This window comes from Morone saxatilis, unplaced genomic scaffold, assembly GCF_004916995.1.
Source record: "Morone saxatilis isolate NCDOM2014 unplaced genomic scaffold, NCSU_SB_2.0 Contig16, whole genome shotgun sequence".
Classification (NCBI taxonomy): domain Eukaryota; kingdom Metazoa; phylum Chordata; class Actinopteri; family Moronidae; genus Morone; species Morone saxatilis.
Genome location: NW_023339718.1, coordinates 17665110 through 17683485, shown reverse-complemented (window position 1 = coordinate 17683485; position 18376 = coordinate 17665110). Strand labels below are relative to the sequence as shown.

The 18376-nt window shown below is 39.4% G+C and overlaps 3 protein-coding genes across 3 annotated transcripts; 2 read left to right on the top strand and 1 right to left on the bottom strand.

Annotated features, from left to right (window-relative positions):
• Positions 1-1479: 1479 nt before the first annotated feature.
• Positions 1480-3549, top strand: LOC118325368 (the record flags this gene model as incomplete). Its single annotated transcript, XM_035658010.1, is given in 2 exon segments — positions 1480-1628; positions 3005-3549. Coding segments are annotated over 2 exon segments (623 nt in total), but the record flags the coding sequence as incomplete, so codon positions are not given.
• A 1493-nt stretch (positions 3550-5042) lies between these two features.
• spring1 (SREBF pathway regulator in golgi 1) lies at positions 5043-7088 on the bottom strand. The gene is made up of 5 exons (XM_035658285.1): positions 7074-7088; positions 6195-6351; positions 5928-6079; positions 5550-5663; positions 5043-5126 (listed from the first exon to the last, which is right to left on the bottom strand). The coding sequence occupies exons 1-5, from the start codon at positions 7086-7088 to the stop codon at positions 5043-5045; spliced, it is 522 nt and encodes a 173-aa protein (XP_035514178.1).
• A 276-nt stretch (positions 7089-7364) lies between these two features.
• rnft2 (ring finger protein, transmembrane 2) lies at positions 7365-18376 on the top strand. The gene is made up of 10 exons (XM_035658009.1): positions 7365-7452; positions 8321-8390; positions 8737-9251; positions 9373-9449; positions 10525-10625; positions 10965-11118; positions 14419-14568; positions 16411-16476; positions 16622-16723; positions 17290-18376. The coding sequence occupies exons 1-10, from the start codon at positions 7365-7367 to the stop codon at positions 17422-17424; spliced, it is 1458 nt and encodes a 485-aa protein (XP_035513902.1). The 3' UTR covers positions 17425-18376.

Sequence of the window (18376 nt, the reverse complement as noted above, 5' to 3'; positions counted from 1 at the left end):
AGTCAATCTTTTAGAACTACTCCAGCTTGAAATATACATATCAAATAGGTATCATATTTTGGGTATTTTAATGTACAGGTAAAAAAATTTACCCAGGAACCCCTAAGGGTTAAAGGATATTGCCAAGTTGTAGTTGCCGTCACATCTGCGCACAGGAAGCATTGTGTGAAAGGGTTCAGAGAAGGAATGAATCAATCGAAAAGTCAATATGTCATTACAAAAGTGTGTGATGACAAGTGATGAACAACTGACGTATATAAAAAGGTTGTCTGTGAAAGTGTGAAATCTGAATCTGAAATGAGTCAAAGGTAAAGGTAAACAAGTCTTGAGACAGTAGAGAATATATAATATGGAAAAGGTAATCAATAAGAACAAAAAGGTGTTCGAAAAAATATTGGCTCTACTTAAAATAAGTAAAGGCAATTGATTTACTATATGATGTAAATATGAAAATATGATTGAAATATTAGGTTTTGAAAAACTGTTGTAGAAGTATAGACTCACTTCCATAGTGAAATATCAAAGCCTAACCTTTCAGTTTTTTCTTTTCTTTTGTTTTATGTATGTACGTATGCATGTATATATTTATTTATTTATTATTTTATTTTAGCTTTCCCTTTTAATTATGTGTATGTTATGCATGTGGTCTGTGGATGTGTATGTATACGCAAATATGGATGTGTGTACCATACAGTCAGTAACATCTAAACTGGTTGGCTCCTTATTGTTTACATATGCACTGTGTTTTCTGTATGGTTGAAAAATACATTTAAAAAAGATGTAAAAATGAAATGGTTGTTTACCTTTTATACGAAATACAAATTTACTGTTGGGTACAGATCATGTCAAGTAAATAAATAAAAAAAAAACATCAATAGACTTTAACTATATAGAAACAGCCAATCTTCTTGCTGATGGTCTTTTTTGTTTATGTGGGTCATATAAGAAATCAGTATTACATTTAGACTTTCACGATCAGTTAAAACATTATTGTAGTAGGTTTAAATTTGATTTTCTTTGTCCGTTATTTTTCTGCGTTCTGCACTGGAAATGAGTAAACAGTTCTGTACAAGTTTAATATCTTCAGTTTCAATCTTCATCTTCAGTAATATGTATCGTTTCCTTAAGTAACAAAGAGCACTGCGCAGGGTGATGACCTGTCAAAGGAACCCAATCTTTGGTTTGCCACTTTACTCTTTTCATCAAAGGATATGGCTACGTTAGAGATAGGGGATGTTTATCTCTGAGCACGTCTTTCACACGCCTCCTGCGAGCTGTGCAAATATAAAAATGATCTTGTTTGACTGTGATTGCATAACTATAGGAATTGGTCTTATTCGAGAAACTTGAGCAGAGCAAGGATGAAATACAGAGCAGGTACAGTATGCCATGTAAACTCACTTTCTTCATTCATTAATCAATGTGTGTCAAAAGGCACAATTCTTATGAACTTTCAAATTGATGTCATGGATTTTGCAGGTTCTTTCAAAGTGGTGTGGGTGTGGATGGTGATTCTGATTCAAAGCTTGGATGCAGCACATGCACCAAAAACCGCCGGTTTTTCATGCAAGCCAAAAGAGCAGACAGCCCTCACCAAAAGTCTAGTTAAAGACTGCTTGACAAGTTTTGTAAGTAACATAATACTGTGTGTCTTTACAGTATGTTTGAGGTAGTGTGTGCATTCATCACACTGGAATTTCTCGAGTTTGTGCATTTTCTGTTTCTGAAGCAGAATGATGAGCACAGAGAGAGTCTTTTTCTAAGGAAGCTCTTAGTCACAGAACAGACATGCACACAGCAGTGGAAGGGGTATTTAGATATTTTGCAATAGCAACAATATCACAATGCAAAAAAAAAAAAAAATCAAAAGTTTACCTACATAAAGAAATATTAACCACTTTATGTGGTATAGACATTAGATGTTATGGAGATGCATTGTATTGGGCAGTAACTCGTTACTTGTAAAAAATATTACAGTAATAATATTAATTTCCCCTGTAACAAGAAGTGTAACTAACTAATAAATAATGAATAAATCACAGTAATTATATTAGTCACCAGCTACTGATTTGAAATCCAACAATCCAATCACAACCTTAGATTAATTTTTGTAATCGTGGAGGAAACTATCTTGGAAGATAGAAGCGCTTACGTTCAGCAGCTGTAAATATTCCCATTACTTCAATTTTAACAAACAAAACTGGTTTATAATCGTCAAAAGTCAGAATTTTGGGGAGAAGGGACACAATTACCAATTATGTAGGGGGTAGCAGAAAAGTAATATAACTAGTTGTGTAGCTAATTACTTTTGGCAGGGAGTAGTAAGTAAAGTTATATTACTTTTAAATAATAGTATTTAGTAATGAGTAATACATTTCATTTTAGTAACTAGCCCAACACTGATTGTTAAAGATTAAACTAACCAACTACTACTTACTTAATCTCTCTAACATCTGCTACATGTGAACATGTTTGTTATAATTTTGCTATGAACTATAGTTGTAAAAGTAAATAAATGTAAGTAAATGAAGCAAGTACACTATTTAACTACTTAGATATGCTTCACTGTAGAATAAAAACATATACACAACACTTAACACTCTAGCATTTTTGCATTTATTTACTTGTGAGTCTAATAGCATACATAACTGCCAGTATATAACTATTTATGGAACTAATCCATATCTATTTCATATGGCTGTACAACAATGAAATGATGAGCTTTTCTCCTCAGTGTGTGATGACATCCACGCTCTTGTCTGCATAAATGCTTTGATCTCCAAAATGTGTCTTGACATACAGTAGTGAGCATTACAGTTGGCTTTGAAAACCACATATTTTATTAAATATAGACACATACTGTATCTTGTGTCTGTGTGGTGTTTTTTTTATGCTGAGAGGTCTTGTGTGACCCTGCAGAGACAGAGTTTACGACACTAGTTGCTGTGATGAGCAAAATAAACCTGTTAAACCAGTTAAATTCACAGTTGGTCTTCCCTTCCAGGATGCAGCCAATGGGAAGCACCTTGGCACTTGGTCCCCAGGCTTCCCTGAGCTCGAGGTCAACGAGACCTCTACTCTCAATTGGTCAAAAGTTCAGTGCAGCCTCTCCTTCATGGCTCAGGGCCTAGAGGAAGTCCTGGAGGACCAGGTGAAACACCTGAATACCGAAGATGTTTCACTTCACAAGAAGCTCAGGGACACCATCACCAGGGTCAGAAGCCTCACAGTGTGCGTGAAGAAAATTTTCGGAGGGGAATGCTCCCCAAAACCACCTCCACCAAAGATGCCCAGGCATGCGTTTGATAGGAAGCAGTGGAGTCACACTCTGTTAAAGACAGCCGGAGACTATCTGGACTGGCTGAAGTCTAAGCTTGGGGAACAACTTTTAAAGGTCAAAGGGCAAAATAAGATAAAACCTACAGCTACTGGGGCTACACGTCAGATGTACTTGGAGGGGAGTGGATACCTTTTGTAATTTTTTTTTTCAACACAAGTTCATCTCAGTTTGTGATACAGGCATGAAAACAGTTTTTTTCTGTTCTTATTTGTAATGTATACACCATATTGACATGCATTTAGGACATTTGCTGTCTTGATTTTCTGTGTAAGAATGAATGCATGAATTTGATGCAATTTTCCTAAAGAGATATCGTTTTAACAGACTTAAGTAGATACATTGCTGCTTATATATTATTATAGAAATGTATATATTCACTTTCAGGCTAATCCAAATTTAAAATTGTTTCCCAAAAAGTGCAACTGTTTGTCTAAAAACTGTATAAAATGTCTTTGTTCAAATAAATTTGATACTTTTCAGCAAATGACACCGTTCCCATGTGACAGTAATTAATCAACTCGCCAAAGAGGCAAATTAAAAGGGGCTCTAATACATTTCTTAATTACGACAGTTTGTTTTCTCACCCTTCACAATGATTAATTGTTTTGCTCTGGCCATGTCTCCCTTGTGTGCAGGCTACGTTGCCTGAGGTAGAAAGAGAAGCTGATAAGAATCACCTTCACAGAGCCACCAGTTTAGACTCCAATCACCGTGTTCCACAGTGAAATTTGTGGACAGATGGACAGTGCATCGTAAGGCAGATAAGTCTGTCAAACACCCATCAAAGCAATGCAAGAGAACAACACTGTAACAAAGATTAATGTGGGCCTCGCCCTCCTCAAATTAAGTGATCAATTATCATTCAATACAAGTTTTAGTGTTTTGGGGGTCTGAATGAGCTTTAAATGAGTCTGCAGGATGTTGAAAATCAGCAAAGTTCCTGAAATGTTACGTACTTTGGAGAACATGGACGTTCTGTTCACTATTTCTATTAATATAATGCTCATTTTGACTAATAAAATGTAACACCTGGGATTTCAAGTTTGCTTGCTCCCCTCGCACATTAAACCCATGTTCTCTTTAGCAAGCTTTAAAATACATTATCTTCTCTGGGCAATTTGTAGCTTTAAAATTCTTAGCATGGCTATAACACTTGTTTACGATAAACTGTGCTTACTTTACACCTCTAACACAACAGTTCATAAACATATCACTGCCACTATTTAAGAAATTCTGTCACCTTTCATACACTAGCATAAACAACAACCCATTTCATTTCACAGTCACTTTTATTAAATAGCAGTTCTGCATGCACTATACACACAAGTAATGACACATTCTATGCTGTTTTTAAAATATTCAACAAAACATGAAACAGCTTTTACCTTATTTAAAAATGAAGCCTATCTTATGACGTGAACCGGTTTGAAGTGGATTCTGATGGATGAGCTGCCTGCTATGTAGACCTGATGATCATCACGGATGAATGTATGAAGCGTTCTATGCACTTATGAAGTGTAAATAATCTAATCGAATCATTTTGAGGTTGGTCTTGCGATGTCTCCCTCTCTTTGCCACTATAATGCAAAAATATCCAAGACAGAAGTTCATTTGCAGAGAGTCTCTTCCCCGAGCACCCAAACAGGGACGTTTTTATTGGCCCACTGCTGTTTCGGTTCTTCCCAAACCCTGAGAGGAAAGTTCATACAGGAAGGAGCTCTGGAGGACTCTCTCCGTAGCAGTACTTTGCTTGAGGGTTTCGGTAGGTGTTCTCATGTTGAACACTCTGCATGAAAGGATAAAAAAAATAATTAAAGAGAATACATTTAAGGATGTTTTGCAAATTGCAATTGTAATTTTTACTGCTGAATAAACACATGAGTGAATGAATGAGATAATTCTTATCTCTGGAGAATCTGTGGATGATATAAAACTAACACAATAATATTCATAAAGAGAACAGCCAACATGTGTAGTTGCTAGTTTTGGGCCAGTCAATTGCAATGAGTCATAGTGATGCACTAACGAAAGTTGTGCATATCTTTTATATGGCGGCTGAGTCAAATATTGAATTGCCCAGAAACAGGCGGAAGGTGTGGTTGCGTATCTGAGATAACCCCACTACATTTTATACTGATTCTGAATTTGGAAAGTTAGGACTGTGGTCTGTCAGTTAATTGTTTAAATGTTGATCTATCTAATAACCTACTTGTGAAGAGGTCCTACACTTGGCCAGGCACAGCTCAAAATGATCCTCCACAGCAGTGAAGAGATTCTGGAAACCTTCAGCAGCACGATTCAGGAAACGCTCAAGGAGAGGTTGCTGAGAAAGAAGAGTACACAGATAAGAGAGTGAATCAAAAAAAAACACACAAGTGTTGATTTGAATCTATTCAACCTGTCCTTTCTCGTTGCTCATCGTTGCTGCTATGAACAAAATCAATATCACATTTTAAAGCATAGTGTCTCAATTCTTACATTTCAGGATCATCCATTAAAACGTATGCATTAAGCAGATGCAGCATGTGGACAGCATTTCCTGATGACAGAACCCAAGACCCAAAACATCCTTGATATGACAGATTACCTTATCAGGCTGGAGGCAACATGACACGCAATACTCATAGATGCTGCAGCAGCCGTTTGCGAGGCAGCTTTTACAGATGTACTGCCTGCTGCTGGGAGCATTGACGTTACAGCAGCCGTTAACGAGCAAGTCTTTTCTCTCGCAGACGTAACCTATAAAACATTAACACAGATAAGCACACACATTGATTAAAGGCAACAAAGCAGTGTCGCAGAGCTGTTGTCTTATCACAGCTGTGTGGCGGTGAGCGACGGCTGCATTACTCACCAAGTTCGTCTGTGAGCAGTGTCTTGCCCTGGATGGAGTTTCTGCACTGAGTGATCTGTCGGCTGCTGTTTCCCAGGTTGAACCGGACTTTCCAGGGGATGCGATGGTCTGAATCTCTAACCTCTAAGAGTGTGCGGTCCCGTATGGTCCGCTCCTCCTGTAAAGTTCACACAGGGTTATGGTCGTGAAATTCCATCAAAGAGCAACTTCATCAGGTTCAGAATAGGGTCAGACAATAGGATGATATACAAAGTGAGAAGATACAGTAGGGATGGAAATGTACTGTTTTATTCCCCCAATAATAATGCTGATATGATATCTGAATTTTGGTATTAATAATAATAATAAAGACATTTTTTGGTATCTTATTTTGAGAACTTAAATGTTTTTTCTTAGCAACACAGTTATCACGTTTTAAACAGCTGTACAAGACCTTTGCCTAAATAAGTACAGAAAAACGTGGCAAATTTCAGATTTTTATTAGAGAGAGCAGAATCATTTACATAAGACGATTAACTGATAAGCCGATGGAGAAAAAATAGAGCCCTTCTCAACTTTACTGCTGTTTCTGTTCGGTGAGTGAATATCTTTGCATGCATTGCTGACTGGACAAAACAGGTCATTTAAATACTCTACGTCATTTTGAGCTTGGGCAAGAAATTGTGGCGGAAAATTCTAGGAGAAATGGTGTCTATGGTTCTCCAGTTGAGCCCCGCGGTACCTTGTGTGAGTGTGTGATGAGAAACAAATTGTAAAAAAAAAAAGCACTGTATAAATGCAGCCGGCCATTTAAATGAACCCAAAGACACCAATCAATTATAACAGTTTCAGCCCTAAAACCTGTATCTTTATGACCCAAAAATAAGTCTACAAATCTACCATCATCATCATCATGTAGCCACCACTTACATATCAACTGGTTTGAGGCAATATTGGGTTGACAGGATTGTTGCATCAGTGTGAAGGAGCACCTTTATTTGCCAGGGTCTTTCTTGTGTGAGCCAAAAACAGACATTCCCATCTCATCCCATTCCATCACTAAAAAGGGTTACTCAACAGAATTTCTACACAATGTAATCTTTTTTTCTTTTTGTAAGATAACCCAGCCCAGTGTAGCTCTACAGCGGTGGGAGTGTCTGTACCTGTTTGAGTGTGCTGGTGAGAAAGTAGATGAGAGACAGTCCGAAGACTACTCCCAGCACCCAGCGCTTTCTCAGTAACCGCCGTAGCACCATCATAGCATGGCTTTCTTGGGGAGATGCCGGTGACAGTGGCGGTCCAAAACATCAAACCTCCACGGGTATCACCTGCCTGACTGGCGTATTTATCACGAGTATGTAGTGATGTGTGCCTGCGTGCTGGTGGCCGACTCGATAACAGTAAAAACCGGGCAAAACGGGCTCTGTTATCCGACGTTAGCTGGCTTTATCAGACAGCAAATGTGACAAATGCATTCCGACAGGGGAACACGTTTTATTTGGAGAGTCAGCACGGCCGCGTTGAGCTAACCCATGCTGCAGGTTGAAGTGACTCGCAGTGACGCTGAACGGACAATGGCTGTCAATGTGAAACAGTGTCAAAGTCACAGTTAGTCACCGCATTTCACCGTAACACGCTGCTTTGTTAGCCCGCCAGCTAGCTGTCGTTAGCGTTAGCGTTCAGTCTCAGATAAGCTACGAACTACTGCTACACTATGACGCACTCCGGTGACGCAGTTTCGCCTCCTCGGAAGAAAACGCGTCCGTAATGTCCAGCATTACGTCTAACGGGCGCGAATTGCGTTATTTATCCAGAGAAATGTGTCGTCCACCATGGGCAAAACAAATGTCCAACAAGGATGTGGTCCAGTGGGAAGGCGGACGCTGATTGGTAGATAGGCGCCCTCGGTGACGTCACACAGGAAGCTGTTCGAGCCGGAGCCGTCGGAGCATCTTGTGCAGCAGCAACGTCGACCTAGCTAACCTCAATATGACAGCAGCCGAGGAGCAGTTCACTGAACTCATTCAGGTACGGTCGTCTACAATGTTACACACACACACACGCAAAGCTGAAGAGCTGAAGATACAAGGTGTAAGCCGGCCTCTGTCAGTCATACACTGTTTTGATTTGCATTTGCAGGGCTGGACCATGTGGTGATGAGAGGTATGCCATGCAGAGGAGACACAGCAGCAACACGGATGGCATGCCCTCTGAAAGGTGAGGGAAATGAGAAGAACACGCCTGCTGTTTCAAGCTTGTGTGTTGTCCCCATACACTAAAACTATATAGCCAAATGATATGCCCCCCCAAGTTCACATACATACAACATTTCATGGTTAAACCACAACGGGCTGTTTGTTAAAAGGTATTTTTTGATCCGACAGATGTCTAGCGTTTCCCTGCAATAATAAAAAAAAACAGTGTTTAAATGCAGTGCTAACTAGCCTTCCTTACCCATACATAACGACACAACAACAAAAGATTACATATTAAAAGAATGTACTGTGTAGGATATATAAAATAAAGCAGAACCATCTTCCGGGCTGTTTTTTTTCCTACTCAGGAGTCGAAGCCAAACTCTCGGATCAGAAAGCAGCCTGGATGAGGGTGGTGTGTTTGACTGCCTGAAGCCCGACTCACCCTCTTCACCCCAGCAGATCTTCTCCGGCCTGGTGGGTGTCCCGTCTAGCTCTGTCTCCTCTGCCCAATTCCAGGCAGCTGGTTTAGTCCTGGGCTCCCCCCCTGAAGTTTTTATCCAGATGACTGCATCGTCCAGAGAAGAAGGGGGCCCCCACCGCACAGAGGGTGGACCTTTTCTCCCTCGGCCGCCCCAGCACCACCATCATCACCACCACCACCTTCACCACCACCCCCTGCAGCACAGGACCTCCTCTCTGCTCCAGCAGGCCACCACAGCCGCCAGCTCGGAGAGGCACAGCTCCAGGGAGGAGGCCCAGGAAGACCCGTCCACCCCGGCCCCGGCCCTGTCTGAGCTGAAGGCGGTAGTCACATGGCTGCAGAGGGGCTTCCCCTTCATCCTCATTCTGCTGGCTAAAGTTTGCTTTCAGCATAAGCTAGGTACACCGGCTTGTTGAGTAATAGTGCTGCTACCATTGTCTAATAGTACACTGCTTACAGCAGAGAATCATTAGCAGCATAAGGTTTGGTTTAGTGATGATGTTGCACTTCTCTCCTCCAGGTATTGCTGTGTGTTTGGGCATGGCCAGCACATTCGCCTATGCCAATTCTACGTTCAGACACCAAGTGTCATTACGGGTAAAGAAACTAAACTGCAATATATTATCACATACACATACAGGTATTATAACAATGACAACTTCTGATACACAGTTAGTCTTAGATCAAATTCAGGCTAAGCTTTTCAAACATTAGTCTGGTGTTTTCTTATTGTCAACAAATCCCATGAAAATTCCCAAACTAACAAATGAGTTATCACCGTCTCACCTCCCTATCCTGTCTGTAGCTCTCAACCCAAGGGCCATTCATTCTTACTGAAGGTGTAAATTGAAAAAAAAAATTGGGTTGCAAGTGTAGTTTTCTTTTTTTATTAAAGGCTCATATCAGTACTTTTCCTAAAATGGCTGAGAAGTGTAGTTTCCATCAAAAACTACTCAAACAGCAGTAAATAGTGCATTTGTAAGGGACTATTTTCAGCCATAGATAAAGACACATTTGTTGTTCAAGTGAGTATTAACAGCAGCGGGATGTTTGTTATTGTTGTGTATGTTGGATTGACTCAAAATAAACTTCAGTGAAGGACATATTACCCAGTGAAACGGTGTGGCTCATTGGGCAACAATGGAGCTCTATGGTAAAGAGGAATAAGATAAATCAGGCTTTGGATGCACAGACAATACTGTGTTAGTCCTTTTATGGAATTTGTTGACGGTAAGAAAAATATACAGTTTCACCAACCTTTTAAGTTACTTAAAATCTAAAAAACACTAATATTATTGTTCTGTCCATTTGAAAGTTCCGATTGTGCTATCAGATCTCATTAAAATCTTGCAATGAGCTGAGCCTGGTTATAGGCAGAAAAATTGGTGCACCCCTGTATATTAGTGTTAACATACATTTCACCTTGACACAGGAAGTCTTTCTTCACATACTCACATCTCGAACACAGAACAAAACTCTGTCTTTCTGCATAAAAGTCTTGTCTTGAGTTTGTTCACCTTATTTGGTTAAGTACTTGTCTTACACTCATCCTCATAAGTTGTATAGAGAGCATTTAGTGTATGGGATGAGCAATGGAAGCAATGAACAGTGAAAGCAATGAATCAGCAGTGTTAGTGAAAATTGTAATCTCTAAATCTCTTTTTGTCACCAGGAGGAACGTTCTGTATTTGTTGCTCTATGGATCGTCATATTCCTTGCAGGGAATATAGTGTATATCTACTACACATTTAGTCATGAGGAGTTGCACAACAGGTAGTGTACAAGCAGGTATTGTTACACTAGCTGTGTGGTGTCGTTTTTTTTCCTGCCATGTTATGTTTAGAATTTTCTTTATATATATTTAGTTTTTTCCATTCATTTTGTGTTGTGTAAGCCATTTTATTTTTACTTCCATTTCCTATAGGGAGTGTTGCTGTTCTTGTCTGGTCTTGTCCTGTGAGTAATTTTTTTTTCATTATTTTGTTTCCACAGAGTTTCTCACATTATGTTAAACATTTGCCTTGCTGTTGCTTATCATTTCTACCATCCCCAGTGAAAACACCAGACCTCACTGTAACAAGTCATCTGGGTGTTGTTTTCTTTTTCTTCTAGCCTCATATTTTCCAAGCCCAACCTTAACAGCTTTGACTTCTTTGACCTGATCTGGGCAGTGGGAATCACTGACTTTGTCCTTAAGTATTTCACCATCGGCCTGAAATGCTTTGTCCTCTTTTTGCCCAAGATTCTCCTGGCCTTTAAATCCAGGGTAAGAAATCCACATTTATTTCTCTGACCCACTGTACATCTACATCTCTAAATTGGACTTTTATTAAGAAATGTTAACATGTTTTTCATTTCACTCTTACAGTTTACACTATATCCATAAATCATAACTATAACCTATACAATTTTAACCAATTTAATGACCTCAGCAAACAAAGGCATTCTAATAGACCCATTTTCCTTGACTGTTGTGCTGAAATTAGTCAATTTTGTTTTATAATTTATTAATAATTTTAAATATAGCAATAATAAATAAAGCAAAAAGACTATTTGCTGTATCCAGCTTCTCTAAAGTGAGGATGTGTGTCTTTCCTCTGTTTAATATTGTAGTATATAATTGTTGCTTTAAATATGTGCATTTGACATTTGCCCAGTTTGCAAGAAATGCTTGCAGGTCAGACGTTTGTACATTTGATCAGCTATCAGCAAAAAAAAAAAAAGCCCAAATGCAGATTTATCTAACCTAAGTTAGTCTATCTTATATGACTCTTGTACTTCTTGCAGCTTCACAGTAAAAACAGTACAAAAGCATACAAGGGTGGATTTGTCCTTTACACACATTGCGTGTAGAACGTATAGATTTGTACACCTAAAAGGAAACTAATCTTTGGGTTTTCTGGTAAACATGTTATTCATGCTTATCCATAACAGTGACTTACAGGAAGTTCACTGTCAAAGTTGTGAAACTTGGTTGATAATTTAAAAAAAGAAAATTGGCTGAACTATGATGAAATACTCCGCTGAGTGATGAAAGTGCTAAAGGGTCACAGTGTGAAACTGTTTTGTATTCATAAGGTTTTAAATGGTACTCCTTAGGTGAGCTTGTGCATGTCGGTGTCTGAGTGTGTGGTTAGTGTGCCCGAGGCAACAGAATGGGACACACACGCACACAGATAGATAGACTTTGATTTCCATACAGGTACAGCTCATATTCCTGGTGTGTGTTTGTGTATCGAATGGCGGGGAGGAGGAGGAGGGCTACAGAGTATTAGGATTAAATTTTCCACTGATAAACAGACCTACAGGCCTATCAGAACCACGGCTGCCAGCAACTGAGCTCATTTGCCCTCAAGGGGTTTGCACGGGTGAGGTCATCCCTCCCTGGAGCTGGACCATTACCTGTACCCTCCACTCACACACACAAACACACACACACACATATACAGACTGCATACAGAATTTGACAGCTTTGATGGGACACATGTTGAGTTTTGGGGTATCCCAGATTGTATCATCACTTATACTCGTTCGTAGAGGCCAAACAGTCCTGTCGATTCTGAACTCCATGAAGTCACGTAATCAGCCTGTCCACTTCATTACTGCACCCAAACGCGGATACACTAATGATCCTGCATAATCACTGCAGTCAGCGCAAGTCTGCACAAATGATAGCAGGCACACATACAGAAGTTCCATGACGACTTTGTTTTAAAGTCTTAGAGGGCTCATATCTACAGCTTTTTTATGAATCCTATTAATTCTGTGTTTGCTAAGTGTGCAAGTATTTCCATTGTTGTGCAAGAGGTTCTCTCTGAGTTTTTTGACAAATGCAGTAGTTCCTAGTTCTTCTTAATATTGATCTGGGGTTTTATTTTTTTGCTCTGTTGGTGCTGCTCTACATGTTTTGTTCTGTTGGCCTTAGCAAGATTTAATGTGGAAGACTTTCTGTAGCTAAGTGGTCCAACAGGAGCTTTATGACTGAAAATATTGATGAATTGACTAATTGTTTCTAAAATTTCATAAAAGAGAGAAAAATTAAAAAATTTAAAAAAAGAAAAAAAAAAGAAAAATTAAAGGTCCAGTGTGCAACATTTAGTAGCATCTATTGGCAGAAATAGAATATAATATTCATAGGAATTATTTTATTCATAATCACCTGGAAATATAAATAGTTTTGGTTACCTTATAATGAGCCATTTTTATCGACAGAGGAGAACACAATCAAGTTTGATTTTTTTTGGAAAAATCGAGGAAGACCTTGGTGAAGGATGTAAAAGGGCAAAGATAGGATCAGTACCAACTGAAACTAAAACTTTAAGGTAGAGTTTTGGAGTTTTTGTTTGTTTATGACAAAACTTCATTGGACACCCTTAAAACTATACTGTTTAGTTGACTAATAATGCCTGGATAAAGCAGCTAAAAAAAATATTGTGGTGCATTCTGTAGCTCACCCGCTTGAGTTTGCGCCTCATGTACAAAGGCTGAGTCCTTACCATAGCTTCTCCTTAGATTCCAACCTGCGGCCCTTTGCTGCCTGTCCTGTCCTCCTGCTCTCTCTGCCACCTCCCTGTCACTCTCCTGCTGCTCTTTCAAATAAAGGCAATAAAAAGCACCAAAAAGTATCTTTAATTATCTTGTGTATTTCTTTGTGTAGTTGTGGATTGCAAAAAGAGATCAGACAGAGTAATAAAACCAAGCAGGAAACTACTCAAACAAGGGCTTACTCAAACTCCTTGGCTTCTGTCCAAACTTTAGATTTGACAGTTTTTGCGTGGGCGTGATGGGCACTGTGGGATACGAGGCTGAGGGGACAATAAGGAAGATGAATTAGCCACTGGCAGAGGTCTTTCTCCCCTACCAACCTGGCTGCTTGTGGCTCTATACCCACAGTCATCAATCTTTGTCAACTAACATCCAGGAAGTCATTATGCAAGCTGGGATGCCACGGGGGCCATCGGGGAATCAAGTCCGCCTCCATTTTGGTCGCCTCTGTTTTAAACTGTCCCAATTTCTGTTAATGCACTTTGTGGTAGCGGGGACTTAGAAGTTAATTTCTTCTCTGTGATTATTGAGGGGAGGAGAGGTCCTTTAAAGGCAGCTAGCAAGCCCCCGTAGGGCTGGGTTTAATGCGGGCACTGGGTAGCAGGTGGAACAAGTCGCTGCCAGTTTCCCTTGCAGTGTGGGGAAATTGCCTGTACTGCTGTGAAGCGCTGGACAGCAGCCATGTTTAGGCTGGAGGCATGCTGTTTTAAGCTTTTAATACTGCACTGCTCTTGACTAGATAGAAGAGTGCCCCGAAGCTGTTGAGCTCTTTCTGCTTTTTGGACAGTTAGTGAGTGGATCAAAGAGTGAATACATATTGTGTTGCAATTTTTTCATTGATTATTACTTGGGTTTAGGATGCTGAGGTCCTTTTTGTTTCGTTGTTTTGTCTTTGAAAGCAGATTTTAAGTGGGCACATTCACAGTCACTGCCACCTGTATATGGGCATGAAGTTTGACTGAATCGTCTAACGAGGCCTAATATCTAATATTGTAGTTTCTAATTGTGTGCGTTTGTTCAGGGTAAATTCTACCTGCTGATCGAGGAGCTGAGCCAACTGTTTCGGGCCCTGGTACCCATCCAGCTGTGGTACAAGTACATCATGGGAGAGGACCCCTCTAACAGTTACTTCCTGGGAGCCACACTTATCATCATCTACAGCCTTTGCAAGGTAATCAGTGCCCGGTAGCAAGATATTTAAAGATCCCCTCCCAATGTGTGTATGTAGTACTAATGTACTGTAATTTCCACATTTATAATCCTTAAAATCTACTCCTTCTACTTCATAAAAAAATCCAGAATCTATGAATGTGTAAACTTGGTAAGTTTTCCTGCTGTACACAAGATGTCTTCTACTTCACTATAAAGTCCATTCTCAGTGTATGTGCTTTCTACGTCACACTTGTTAAAAGTTGCGTACTGGACCAGGATTGACTACTTGTGATGTTACAAATCATGCTCGTAGGCCCCGCTGCTTTAAAAACTGATTTTTAATGAAAAGCAGATGAACGTGAAATCATCCTTCACCAATCAATCATCAATATAGTTCTTGTGCTCAATGTTTAGATTTTGAATGGCACTATTAACCAGAGACATACTATTAGTCCAAATATAGAATACATAACATTTTGATTCCTACATCAGAAACATTGTGAGCATTCAATATTAAGATGGTGTGAAACCAGATGTACCAAGTACTTCTACAATGTCCATTGCACCACACAGTGTGAAAGTGTTTGATTGGAGGCTTCTGATGTGTGTTGTGATTGTGGTGCTAGACAAAAGGTCATAAGGTCATTCAGGTCAAAACAATATCTAATCCAAATCCAGCTATCAGTTTCCCAGATAAGTTTAGCCACTGAGACAGTAACCACACTTAGCCACTTTGGGTAAAGCTGGTGGAGATGCATAAGCAAAATAAATTATAAGCACCACATTATACTCTTCACAGGTCATTGTTCTTCTTGGGCCTGGATTTTAAACACTGTAGGTTGGGGAGCGTCAAATGGGCCACGATAGTTTTAGAATAAAAATGGATGTCAAAATGAAAAATCACCTCAGTTCTGGGGGAAAAAATAGATGATTAGGGCCATGAGTCAGTTTAGAGTCCGTCATATCAAAGTGGGAAGCTGAAATAGTGAAACTGAGGGGAACTTGGATGAATGAAATGATGAATTATTTACACACTCTCACTGTCATGTGTTGTGTAGCGTGTGTAGACATTTATAGTCCAGATTTCTTTTAATACACCAGTGATTCACCGGATGTCGTCGTTGATGAAGGGTTTGTTCAGCTGATATTGGGTGGACAGTTTCCTGGGTGTGTGTGCTGAGGTGCAGCACTCTGGTGTTTTCCAGGATCGGGCCATATTAACAGTGTGACAGTATTAGACTGAGCATGATGAGCAACAGTTGTTGATTCATTCTTGTTATGCAGTTGTGTCATGCGGGGGGGACAGTTGGATAAAGTTCACAGAAACTTGAGAGCGAAAGCTTGGCAGGATGAATCTTCAGACCAGGAAACTGTAGGTGGAGGAAATTGTAATTTTTGCAGTTCCAGCTTTAACGTATTTGCATATAAATACCCTTGGGTGATCCCCTGACTCTGGTACCGTTGTTCATCATGTTCCCTTTAGGATGAATTTACTTCTAACCTTTTCACCTAGCCCCATCATCAAGTCTATATCATACCCATCAGTCTTAGCTGCACTTTGTGTTCCTGCGAAATAGTAACGGTTAGCATGAGATGATGAACATTGCAAACGTTTCAGTATCTGTCAAACATCAGCATGTTAGTATGCTGACGCTAACATTTTACTCAAAGCACCACTGTGCCTAAATATAGTCTCACAAAGCAGCTAGCACGGCTGTAGACAGTTAGTCTTGTTAACAAACGTTTAGTGAAGAGTAAAAGAAAGCTAGCTCCGATGAGCTAAAATAGGAAGGTTGCTGGACAGTTATAATTGATGTCTCATAGAAAACTGATTGAAAACTTTGTCCTTATTGTTTTGCAGTCCTTTGACATCTGTGGACGTGTGTCTGCCATACGTAAGGCCTTGGTCATGCTCTGCAGCTCCCAGGTCAGATTCAGATTCATTTAACTTTTTTCACATTGCACAACACACTCATAGATTTGTGTATTTGCATTAAGAGTTCTGAATAGAGAAGAGTAGAGTGTAATCCTTTTACATATAAACTCTTCTGTGTTTTTTTTTTGTCATCCAGATTTACGGAGTGAGGGCAGGCAGTCAGCAGTGCAGCGAGGTGGGCGATGTCTGTGCCATTTGTCAGACTGATTTTAGAGACCCCATAGCCCTTCTCTGTCAGGTAAGGACTCAGTAAGCTAGTTAGAAGAAGGCTAAAAAAAATAAAAATTTAAAGAGAAACTAGCCTGAAAAGCAGTGTTTTACTGCCCTCTCTGGAGGAAAGTTTGAAGTCTGCTGAAACTTTAAACCCCAAGCCAGCATCACTGATGGGTGTGGTCAGAAGTGTGTGATGCTGCAAAAATAACCACACATAACAGTTATGTCACGGTGTACTGACGCACCCTTGTGCGTCCAATTTCACTGCACCTAGGTGAGAAGGTAATCCACTGGAAGTTAGTAAAAATGTGTATTTTCAACTTATATTAAGTTGCTCTTTAAGTATAAATGTGAAAGAAGATAACAGTTTAAACAACTGCTTGCTTGTCTGCATACTACTACTGTTATTATTTGGTAATATAAGTGGCGGGTCAAAGGTCAGTATCAGCCGCTGAACCTGCACTGATAGACACAGATCTTCACTTGCGTGTCATGTTCAATCAGTCAAGGCTGGCAAGAAAATGTCAACTCTGAGAGCCAAATGTATAGCTGTGCATTTTCTAATTTTCTCTACATTATGTTCCTCTGTAGCACGTTTTCTGCGAAGAGTGCCTGTGTTTGTGGTTCGACAGGGAGAGAACGTGTCCGCTGTGCCGCTCTACTGTCATTGAGACCCTGCGATGCTGGAAGGACGGCACAACCTCGGCTCACTTCCAAATCTACTGAGCTCTGACAACATATCATATGCAAAAGGAAAGATGTGATTGTGCTGTAAAGCGAGTTAGACAATGGTGTGTATTGTTTTTTTTTTTTTTTTCAGTTTATCTTAGCGTGCTGACTCTTTAAATCAGGGTAGGCGTGAAGTATCAAGTAACACACAATAGTTAGGGGACTTTCTTTGTAGAGGTAGAACACATTATTTCCAGTACAGACAAGTTGAACATAATGTGAAACCAAATTATCAACATGATATCACTGACAAGACACATGTCTTGTCATACAGTTATGGCATCAATCACGTTTCTAGACTTCGACATTGTTGTTAACTGTGAACATTTTATTTTACACTAAACAGATGATAAAAGAATGTTACTTTGATTGTGTGGTGATAATGTAAATAGTCACAACATTCACACTATCTGTGGTACATTTGGCACATGTTTCTGTATTCTTCATGATGTTATCATGTCTGTACTGTATATTGTCTATATTAATATTTTTTAATTCTTTAATTGGTATTTAACATACGTTATTGTTGGTATTTAGTTTTAAGCTTTGCAATATTTATTTCAAAATGGGATATTGTCCCATACAATGTCACAGAACGATTAGAAGTAGAAAATCAGCACAAACATTTGTGCTGTCTGTAGGTTAAAAAAAGTTATTGGTTAGTAAATGGTAAGGTTATTTAGATATTAAGTAATGAAAGTAAGGTGAAGAGTTTTAATTACTGACTGTAAACAGTACACAGTGTAATTCGTAACATTTTGTAGATTTGTGTGTGGTGCATTTTCACTGACAGTTGGAGCTCATATCATGATAATCAACCATGTTGCAAACTTCCTTTCATTGTTATTTACCAAGAACATTGTTAATATGAATAATTTATTTTAGAATAATTCATTCCTGGGTTGCATAATAGATGTTTGAGTCTAGTGCAGAGGTTTTCAGTTTGAAA

Bases quoted from the DNA above. Each gene is read 5' to 3' on its own strand.
- rnft2 (XM_035658009.1), top strand. From the start codon at position 7,365: ATGAGAGACAGTCCGAAGACTACTCCCAGCACCCAGCGCTTTCTCAGT. The intron at 7,453-8,320 runs ATGCCGGTGACA...GCAGGGCTGGAC, and splicing joins AGCATGGCTTTCTTGGGGAG to CATGTGGTGATGAGAGGTAT. The intron at 14,569-16,410 runs GTAATCAGTGCC...ATTGTTTTGCAG, and splicing joins TCATCTACAGCCTTTGCAAG to TCCTTTGACATCTGTGGACG.
- spring1 (XM_035658285.1), bottom strand. The intron at 6,080-6,194 runs GTGAGTAATGCA...AATGTTTTATAG, and splicing joins ACTGCTCACAGACGAACTTG to GTTACGTCTGCGAGAGAAAA. The intron at 5,127-5,549 runs GTAGGTTATTAG...CCTTTCATGCAG, and splicing joins AGTGTAGGACCTCTTCACAA to AGTGTTCAACATGAGAACAC.